At 44.8% G+C, this 11077-nt stretch overlaps 1 protein-coding gene across 1 annotated transcript; it reads right to left on the bottom strand.

The window, feature by feature from the left end:
• Positions 1 to 298: 298 nt before the first annotated feature.
• Positions 299 to 8218, bottom strand: ZNF396 (zinc finger protein 396). The gene is made up of 4 exons (XM_028098222.2): positions 8129 to 8218; positions 6171 to 6592; positions 5542 to 5683; positions 299 to 836 (listed from the first exon to the last, which is right to left on the bottom strand). Exons 2-4 carry the CDS (start codon positions 6585 to 6587, stop codon positions 382 to 384), a joined length of 1014 nt encoding a protein of 337 aa, XP_027954023.1. The 5' UTR covers positions 6588 to 6592; positions 8129 to 8218; the 3' UTR covers positions 299 to 381.
• Positions 8219 to 11077: the final 2859 nt, after the last annotated feature.

Genomic DNA, 11077 nt, shown 5'->3' with positions numbered 1-11077 from the left:
ATGGAATGGGGGAAAATACTTATTTTTATCCTGAGTAACTCACACATTCCTTCTCAACAGGGAAAATTTGTCTAAAAAGAAATGTACTAGTTCATTATTTGTGTTAGTAATGGAAATAGAACACGTTTGAGAATGTCTGTTCAAGAGCTGCCCTAGGGATGGAAATCCAAATTAAGTTTTCACAAAAACCTCAAACATCTGAATTGACACTGTATTGATAAGCAGAAGCGCAAACAACGTTGACAGAAGATATTTTACATTCTCTCCTGTAGCTTTTATGACTTTTCAAAGCAACCTAGTGCCCACTGAAATACGAAAGGAGTGTTTTGTGCTTTGTGTCTTTTCCTGCTGAAAAAGCTCTGAGCAAATGCTTTGATTCTCTTACAACACTGATGGGACTTTTTCTTTCGTGTGTCTTTTCCTATGTCTGAGAAGATTCGAGCTCTGACTAAAGGCTTTGCCACATTCATGACACTTGTAGGGTTTTTCCCCAGTATGCGTTCTTCGATGCTGAATCAGGACGGCACTCCGGCTGAAAGCCTTTGCGCACACATCACATGCGTAAGGTTTCTCCCCACTGTGGATTCTCTGATGGAGGATAAGGGCTGAGCTCTGACTGAAGACTTTGCCACATTCGTCACACTTGTGTTGTTTTTTGCCAAAAGGGTTTCTCTGTCTTCTTTCAAACTTGCCATCTTGTTCACTGCCTCTTCTATACGTGCAACTTTGGGAAGCATCCACAGGAAGGGTGTTAGAAACGGTGTAATGCAGCTCCATGCCTGGAGAAGTCTTTTGTGTCAAAGCTGAATTCACATTTATAGTTTTCGTGTCTTTAGCTGAAATAATACACAGAAAAGCAATGTCACCAGTTCTCTGTTCAGAAAGAAAGAAAGGCAAATAGAATGATCCAAAGGAAATATATATGGATTATTTATTGGCTAGCATGTTTATAAGATAGCATCACAATGTGGAAGATGGAGATGGGAAGTCACAAAACATTGAGAAGATCATAAGGCAAAAAGGAAAGATTTATATATTGAGGAGACAGTCAACTATAAAGACGAAAAGCTCCATGCAAAAGGTAGAATGATGAGTAGAGGTAAAAGGATATATCAGAGACTGAAAAAATATCTGGAAGAAAAGGGACTAGAAGATGAGAAATTATGGGAGAAGCAGAGAAGCAACCGATGGAGAGGAGCCAGACGTGGCAATGGGTAGTAATAAACAAGACTCAGTATGAAGGTCAATAAATAAAAGTTTAATAATGATAAATGAAATGAAGAAAGCCAAGGGGTCAAGAATGAATATGGAAATATGGTCAGAAATACAAATTAGGGGGGAAAGGGGGAGGATTATAGATTAGGATAACTGACATCTCAAATAAATCAAGGGTAGCAGAGTACCCATTTACAAAAAACCTCTACTCTTACAGGTATTTTATAGTACTAGCTGAATGGCATTATTACTGGTGTAAACAGAAATCATTTTGTAAATGGTAAGGATTCTGTTTCAAATTCATTTTTGATAGCTCAAATTCCAAAGCGACTTCAATGTCTGGTCCCTATCATCCATCAAAGTCCAAGGATGTCAACTCTCGCCACTTTTATTCAACAAAGTACTGAAGTCTTAGCCAGAGCAATCAGACAACATAAAGAAATAAAAGGTCCAAACTGGTAAGGAAGAAGTAAAACTCTCACTATTTGCCTATGACTGATACTTTATCTAGAAAACTCTAAAGACTCCACCAAAAAACTATTAGAACTGATACATGAATTCAGTAAGTCGCAGGATACAAATCAACGTACAGAAATCTGATGCATTCCTATACACTAATAACGAAGCAGCAGAAAGTGAAATTAAGAAAACAATCTCATTTACAACTGAGCCAAAAACAATAAAAGATCTAGGAATAAATTTAACCAAAGACGTGGAAGACCTGTACTCTGAAAACTATAAAACACTGATGAAAGAAATTCAAGACAATGCAAAGAAATGGAAAGACAGTCCATGCCCATGGGTTGGAAGAACAAACATTGTTAAAATGTCTATACTACCCAAAGCAATTTACAGACTTAATGCAATCTCTATCAAAATACCAACAGCATTTTTCACAGAACTAGAACAATCCTAAAATTTGTATGGAACCGTGAAAGACCTTAAATAGCCAAAGCAATCTTGAAAAAGAAAAACAAAACTTGAGGTATCACAATTCCAGATTTCAAGTTATATTACAAAGTGACAGTAATTAAAACACTATAGTACTGGCACAAAAATAAACACATATATCAATGAGAGAGGACAGAAAACCCAGAAATAAACCTATAATTTTATGGTCAATTAATCTTCAACGAAGGAGGAATGAATATACAATGGGAAAATGACAGCCTCTTCAACAAAGTGTTGGGAAAACTGGACAGCTACATGCAAAAGAATGATACAGGACCAGTTTCTTACATCATACACAAAAATAAACTAAAAAATGTATTAAAGACCTACACGTGAGACCTGAAAACATAAAAATCCTTGAAGAGAACAAAGGCAGTAATCTGACATCAGCCATAGCAACATTTTTCTAGATATGTCTCCTGAGGCAAGGGAAACAAAAACAAAAATAAACTATTGGAAGTACATCAAATAAAAAGTTTCTGCACAGCAAAGGAAACAATCCACAAAACTAAAAGGCAACCTACTGAATGGCAGAAGATATTTGCAAATGACATATCTGATAAAGAGTTAGTATCCAAAATATATTAAGAACTTACACAACTCAACACCCAAAAAACAAATAATCCAATTTAAAAATGAGCAGAAGAATAGACATTTCTCCAAAGAAGACATATAGATGGCCAACACACATGAAAAGATGCTTAACATTACCCATCATCAGGGAAATACAAATCAAAACTACAGTGAGATACAACCTCATACCTGTGAGAATGGCTAAAATCAAAAACACAAGAAAAAGTGTTAGTGAAGATGTGGAGACAAAGAAACTCTCTTGCACTGTTGGTGGGAATGCAAACTGCTGCAGCCACTGTGGAAAACAGTATGAGGGGTCCTCAAAAAATTAAAAATAGAATTACTCTATAATCCAGGAATTGCATTCCTGGGTATCTACCCAACAAATACAAAAACACTAATTCAAAGGGATACACACACCCCCTATTTTATAGCAGCATTATTTACAGTAGCCAAACTACGGAAGCAGCCCAAGTGTCCATCTATAGATGAATGGAGAAGGAAGATATGATGTGTGTACACACACACACACACACACACACACACACACAGGAATATTACTCAGCCATAAAAAAGAATGGAATCTTGCCATTTGCAACGACATGGATGAAGCTAGAGAGTATTATGGGAAGTGAAATAAGTCAGTCCGAGAAAGACAAATACCATATGATTTCACCCATATGTGGAATTTAAGAAACAAAACAAATGAATAAAGGGAAAAAAAAAAGAGAGAGACAAACGAAGAAACAGACTCTTAACTACAGAGGATGAACTGATGGTTACCAGACCATCAGTTACCAGGTAGGGAAGTGGAGGGTTAGGAGAAATAGGGGATGGGGATTAAAGAGTACAGTTATCATGGTGAAAAAAATAAAATGTAAAAAATAAAACAAAAAATGTAAGAAAGGCCTCTGTGAGGATGTTCAGAGGTAGAATGTAGTTCTTGTCAACCCTGGGGTCCCAAGCCCTGGCTTTGAGGCTGATTACTTTTGTTGTCACTATCAGAAAAAGCTGCTGAGGTAGGGGTGGTTCCCTCCTGATCCTGATGGAGTGGGAATAGACTTTCATTTCTCTCTCAGTTAAGCCAAGACAACTGCTAGACTGGAGCTGTTAAGTGCCTGGTACAAGCCTCTTGGGAGCAGGTACTTGTTGATTAAGAGAAATACTTGCTAAGTCTCTAAATTTTTGTACTTTGTTTTTCCTATATTTTCTTATCAAAAGTACCTTACATCAAAAACTAATGATGTAATGTATGGTGACCAACATAACATAATAAAATAAAATTAATAAAAAAAAAAAGTACCTTGGAAAAACTCTAACCTTGCCCTGTGGAATATGGAAGCCGTGCTGGGGGGAGAAGGGGAGATCCTCCCAAGTGGGGTTTCCCTCTTCATTTCTTTTTTTTTTTTTTAAGATTTTATTTGTTTATTTGACAGAGAGAGACACAGCGAGAGCAGGAACACAAGCAGGGGTAGTGGGAGAGGGAGAAGCAGGCTTCCCATGGAGCAGGGAGCCTGATGCAGGGGCCAATCCCAGGACCCTGGGATCACGACCTGAGCCAAAGGCAGACACTTAACGACTGAGCCACCCAGGCGCCCCTCCCTCTTCACTTCTGACTCCCATTTTATCCATCATGATCATCTAGAAGGAAGGTCTCTGCTCAAATGTCACTCATCAAACAGGCTTTCTCCACCACTTTGTTAAATAAGACTCTGTCCCTACTTTGTTCAGTAAAACCTATTCCCCTTATTCTGCTTTGCTTTTCTCCCACAGCACTTATCTTTTGAGAAGAACAGGCTGCTGTGCAGCCATTTTGGAGCACTTTTGTAAAAAGTGATGGCAGGCAGCAAAAGAGATCAGTTTAGGGTGTGCGGGTAAAGTCATCTTAGCAGCAATATGGTGATTTTAACACTGGATGCCACCAGTAACCGAGCAAGAAGCTGGACAGAAAATGAGGTAGACTAGTGGTTTTTAAACTGACTGGGGTTGCTCGGCGGGGGGAGCCAAGTTGGAGCCCTTGTGGATAGACGCTGCTTGCTCCGGCATCACTGAGGGTGGCTGTGCTTTCATCTGTTTTATATACTGGGATTCCAGGCAGAATTTCATTTCAGAAAAGGGCCATACTTTCTTTTTTTTTTTTTTAAGATTTTATTTACTTATTGGGCGCCTGGGTGGCTCAGTCGGTTAAGCAACTGCCTTTGGCTCAGTCATGATCCCAGAGTCCTGGGATCGAGCCCCGCATCAGGCTCCAGGCTCAGTGGGGAGCCTGCTTCTCCCTCTGACCCTCTCCCCTCTCATGCTATTTCTCTCTCTCTCTCAAATAAATAAATTTTAAAAAATTAAAAAAATATTTTATTTATTTGAGAGAGAAAGAGCATGAGCACATATAGAAGAAGGGGGAGAGGAAGTGGGAGAAGCAGACTCCCCACTGAGCAGGGAGCCCGATGCGGGGCTCGGTCCCAGAACACAGGGAGCGGGACCTGAGCCGAAGGCAGACATTTAACTGACTGAGCCACCCGAGCCGCCCCAAGGGTCATGCTTCTTCAAAAAAGGTTTGAAAATCCCCATGGAGATAATGTCAAGGATTTAAAAATCTGAAAGATATCATAAGACTCTCTGGGAAAGAAACAAGAACAAAACACTGAGAATTATCATTAGCACAACATCTAATGGTGGAAGTCCCCACTGTGAGGAGGATGCAGGAGGGGAAATTTGAGACCGCTTGCCGAAAGCAGCCGAGACATGTGTGGTGGGCTGAGAGGCCACCTTTGCCCCCACCATGAACTGAATCCCGCCCCTCACCTTTTTGCCTTGAGCGAAACTCCGGGGACACCCATGGCAGCGGCTGCTTTCCGGGCTTGATCTGGCTACGTGGGGGCTCCTGAGTGATTTTCCCGGCTGTCAGCTTCTCTGCAGGCATGTCCTTATTTTGTCCAAAACAGACCTGGAAGCAGTTAGGTATAACTGAGGCTGAAGAAGGGAATCTGGTTGGGACTTTGGGATAAAATAATAAGAAGGGGTGCCTGGGTGGCTCTGGCTTAAGCGTCTGCCTTCGGCTCAGGTCATGAGCCCGGGGTCCTGGGAACGAGCCCCATGTCGGGCTCCCTGCTCTGCGGAGAGTCTGCTTCTCCCTCTCCCTCGGTCACTCCCCCTGCTTGGGCTCTCTCTCTCTCAAATAAATAAATAAAATCTTAAAAAAATATAAAATAAAAAAAATAATAGAGAAGAAACTACACAGAAAAATATCCTGGGATTCAGGAAAGGGAGGAAGAAAGCAGAGCCACACTGTTTTCCGGCACAGGCGGGAGGACATTCACCACCCTACGTGTTCAGTGTGCTGAGTAGGAGTACAGTTTGAGAGCTCTACCCCAGTGATGCCCCAGAGTTCCGAACTCAACCTGGTCACTCACCCCCACCAGATGCCTTTTTACCTGCTCAGCTGGCTCATCAAGTTCTTTCTCCAGCTCCTCCAACAGGGTCACAGCTTCCTCGCCGCTTTTTGGACTATGTTGCTGAACCCAAATCTGCAGCTCCTCAGGCAGGATGCTCAGAAACTGCTCCAGCACCAGCAGCTCCAGGATCTGCTCCTTGGAGTTCACCTCCGGCCTCAGCCACTGATAGCAAAGCTCCCGGAGCCGGCTCAGGGCCTCCCGGGGCCCCGCGGAATCAGAGCAGCTAAACCGCCTGAAACCCTGGCGGAAGGTCTCTGGGCTGCAGGAGGTGCTCCAGGGGAGGCTGGAGTCCAGATCACAGGCCTGCTCTTCCTCTTCCATCTTCACTATCAGAATGCTGTCAGACTCCTCTGCAGTTTGTGGAAGGAGTGATGCCTTGCTCAGCTTTGCAGACATTTGGACTGGGAACAGAGAAGTAGGCTTTAATCTCCAAAAAGGTGAAGTTTTCCTTAAGGACACTCCTTAAATATGATTAAAGAAACAAGTGGGGGGGGCGCCTGGGTGGCTCAGTCCTTAAGCATCTGCCTTTGGCTCAGGTCATGATCCCAGGGTCCTGGGATTGAGCCCCACATCGGGCTCCCCGCTCCGCAGTAAGCCTGCTTCTCCCTCTCCTCCTCCCCCTGCTTGTGTTCCCTCTCTCACTGTATCTATCTCTGTCAAATGAATACATAAAACCTTTAAAACAAAACAAAACAAAAAATAAATAAACCACGCTTTCAAAGAATACTTCCTTAAGAGAATCTAAGAGCTAAGATGCATTCATATGCATGAGTAATTCCCAATTTATTCTGCAAATCATGCACACTATTCTGCAAATCATGCACACAAGGCTAAATATCACAATAAGGGATCAGCCAGGATTGTGCAGGAACTCCTGGAGAGCAGAAATAAGGGAAGCTTGAGAAAAATTATGACTCTGGGGCAGGCTCAAAGAGCCAATTAATTTTTTTTCTAGCCTGCTGCAAAGAGTGCTAAGAAATAGTCTCCTGAGAGAAGTAGTTTCGTGCGGATTTTTTCAACGTTTACTATTAAACAGTATTAAATATAACATTACATTTAATACTATCAAGTAGTATTAAAACAATACTATTTTGACAGTAAAGGAACCATTCAAAAGAAAAAGTAATTGCATATTCCTCCATCTTAATGTGCTTCCATTTATTTATATTCACTTCCGCTTCCGATCCATAACATCTTTATTATTTACCTTTATCATAGAATATTTAGGTTGTTCCTAATTTTTACTATCATAAATAATGCTGGGAGCCACATTTTCAGGAATATATTCTTTTTCCCCAAGTTGTTCAAGGATATCCCAAGGACTTGGCTTAATTGGGCTCAAAGGAGAGTGGCAAATGGATTGCTATGGATTATCAAATGAATTACAGAAAAGATTGTTTATCAATCCACAATGTCAACAGCAACAGAGTGATGTATGAGGGCAGCAATTTCCCCAAGTGTCATTAATTTGTTAGCAGAAAGAGCGTAGAAAGACACTTTTAGCACCATTTTAGTATGTGCATCACTGGTAACGGCTATTTAAAAAATCTTAAATGTGCCCCTGTGTTTCCTCTTTAGGCAATCTACCATTCCCCCCCCCCCACTTCATCAAGCGCTGTTTTAGGCACCAAAGATAAAGCAGTGACCTGAACAAAGCCTGTGGCTCCTTAAAGCTTATATTGAGAGAGACAACAATGTTACCAAATAAATGATACAAAAGTGATTGCAATGTAGCAAGTGATAACATGACACACAGATAATTTACTACGCACTGTTCTCAGCACCTTAAATGTAAACTTATTTAAATCCTCTCAAAAGCCCTGTATGGTTATTTTCATGCCTGCGTTGTAGATGAGGAACCTAACAAGGCAAGCTCAGGTAGCGTGACCACGGGCAAAGGGGCAGGGCTGGGGTCTGAATCCAGGCCATCCACTTACCCACGGTGCTGCTTGGTCAAGAGGCCGGAGGCCGGGGTCCCAGGGCAGAGAAGGAGCAGCAGACCGGATGATATTGGGCCGGGACAGACTCTAGGGTCGAGACCTGAGCGGCGGGAAGGATTGAGGCCATGAGTTTGGAAACCGTTTGGGGGCGTTACATTGAGGGACCCTAAACTAAGCCTCTGGAAGTCACGGAGAGGGAGGGACGGCCGGGGCGCACTCTGCCTCTTCAGCACCAGCCGCCGACACGTGCCGCCTGCACCACAGCTCTCGGCGCTACACAGGAAACGAGGAGACCGAACCCCCAACACCGCACGCGGGTCGGTAACGAACCGGCTCCCTGGAGCGGAGGCTTCGCTGAGAGCCCCGAATCCGGGTCCTTCCACAGAGGACCGATTCTCACTCCAAAATCCCTCTTCCAGCGGGCCGGCTCGCGGAGGGCTGGCGCCCGAGGGCCCTCGGACGCGTCGCCCCCCTGCCCCGCCCCGCCCCGCCAGCGCCCCTCCCGCGCGGGTCCCCGCTCCGCGAGACTGCGGGCGGCGCGCGGGCTCTGGGACGCTGCGCCGAGCGCAGGTGAGGGCGCGCCGGCTGGGAGCCGAGCTGGTTTGGCCGCGGCGGCAGGCGCTGCGGGGCTGCGCCGGGAGAACGAAGGGAGGGGCGTGCGGCCGCGCGGTGAGGGGCAGCCAGGTAGGAGCCGCGGGAAGCGCCCGGGGGCGATGGGAGTCGGGGCGGGTATAAAGAGGGCGTGCGGGGAGGGAGGAGCCGGGAGGGCTGGTCGGCGGCGGTGCCGGGGTGCGCGGCCGCCTCCTCCCACCCCCGGGTGAGGACGCCTCTCCCCGCGGCCTAGGGGCTCAGAAGAGGCCTCGATTCTCACCTCCCGACCGAGAAGAGCGACCCCGCGTTATCCGGAAGACGCCGGGGAAGCGCCGGATTGGAAGCTGCTTCCGGTCCCCGTGGCCGGGTTGGGGGCCGGCCCGGGATGGAGCAGCGGTTGCCATGGAGACGAGCCGCCGCCACCGCCGCCGCCGCGGCTGGCTTTCAGTGTGACGCGGCCCCTGACTTAGGGGAAGGGGTTAACCCCGACGGGTGGGAAGTCGGCTGCTCGGCGTCCCTTGTTCACATAAACCGGCGTTGTTATTTCTCCAAGTCCTTCTACTTAGGTTATTCCATTTACTCTCTCAATAACCCGGTAAGGTTATTCCCAGTTTACAGGAAATAAGCCCCAAAGTTTCGTGACTTGCCCACGATCACAGAGAGGGAAGACTGCACTTTCTACCTTTAAGTACAACTTGCCTCTAATATCCGCGCCACTGGGGTTTCTCCTCCGAATAGTGCTGTTTTAAGGAACAGGTTTGACCCCCTCACCCCTGCCCCACGCTTTCACAGGAGAACCTAATGGCCCTTAAAAAGGTGAAAACCCACCTGCACACGTATTTTGGCATATATATTTTTTTTCTTCAGATAATCTTAAGTAAATTTAAAAGTAAATTTGGAGTTAAATGAGCTACAAGGCCACGACCCCACATATTGGCTTCCTCTTCCATCCACTTTCCATAGGGACTCTTGGAAAATGTACTTGTGGAGGGAAGTAGGGAATTAAGAAGGGAACGGAGGATGCTTGAAAACCACTTGCTAATTAATAAACAACAATAACAGGAAAAAAAACCCTGGGCATGACCTCTCCCCGCAAAAAGTATGCCAATACTGGAGTCTGAAATAAAGGGAGAAGAGGCTGCTTTAGTCTGTCTATACCAGACCTAGAGGTTTGTTTGTTTGTTTTTAAGATTTTATTTATTTATTTGACAGAGAGAGAGAGAGGGAACACAAATAGGGGGAGTAGGAGAGGGAGAAGCAGGCTTCCTGTGGAGCAGGGAGCCCGATAACCGGCTGGATCCCAGGACCCAGGATCTGGATCATGACCTGAGCCAAAGACAGATGCTTAACGACTGAGCCACCCAGGTGCCCCCAGACCTAGAGGGTTAGGGGAGAAACTTGTATTGTTTTTTTAAGATTTTATTTATTTATTTGACAGAGAGAGACACAGCGAGAGAGGGAACACAAGCAGGGGGAGTGGGAGAGGGAGAAGCAGGCTTCCCGCTGAGCAGGGAGCCTGATGCGGGGCTCGATCCCAGGACCCTGGGATCATGACCTGAGCGGAAGGCAGACACTTAACACCTGAGCCACCCAGGCGCCCCGAGAAACTTGTATCTTAACCTACCAGGACATTAAATTTGAAGAAATTCTTGCATCAATAGGGGACTTTCACAGGATAAGATTTTTTGTTGAGGCAGCTGCTAACACAAATAGCAAGATAGTCCAAAAGTGCAGACGAGAATGTGTTTACTCTGATGGTAGGTAGGTTAATTTAGTCAAGGCAATGAGGCATCTGAAACAAGAGCAGTCAATGCCTGACAATGGTGTGAAGTCATAGAAGGTAGTTTAAGGAGGAAAATGGACAATAGTTGTCCATTTTCCTCCTTTTCAAATAGTCTCTTTGAAAGCTGCAAAGAGAGTAAGGAACTGTGAAAAGCCATAGGATTTGGCAAGAGGTCAGGAGTGAATTGATGGGTTTGGATCCCACTAGATATGCAGATCATTCCCAACGCTGAAGTTTAAAAAACACGTAAAAGACTACTTATGAAAGTTTCACAGTATGTTTGATAAAGCACAGGTTTTGTTTGCCTTTTATTTTTTTAATTTTGGGAGCAGAGTGAAAAATTAGCTGGAACAAGGTCCTAGTAGAGAGCACATCTACTATATACCAGATGCATGGTACTCACTGAGAATTCAAATGTAATATACAGATTCTTGCTCTTTTTTTTTAAATTTTTTAATTTATTCATATGAGACAGAGAGATACAGAGCATGAGCAAGGGGAGGTGCAGAGGGAGAGGAAGAAGCAGGCTCTCCGCTGAGCAAGTAGTCCGATGTGGGACTTGATCCCAGGAC

The sequence above is a fragment of the Eumetopias jubatus genome, unplaced genomic scaffold (assembly GCF_037043125.1).
Source record: "Eumetopias jubatus isolate StellerSeaLion01/CBP00866 unplaced genomic scaffold, mEumJub1_p1.0 scaffold_16, whole genome shotgun sequence".
Taxonomy (NCBI): Eukaryota; Metazoa; Chordata; class Mammalia; order Carnivora; family Otariidae; genus Eumetopias; species Eumetopias jubatus.
Note: the sequence above shows the minus strand (reverse complement) of the source record. Positions and strands in the feature narration are given on the sequence as shown.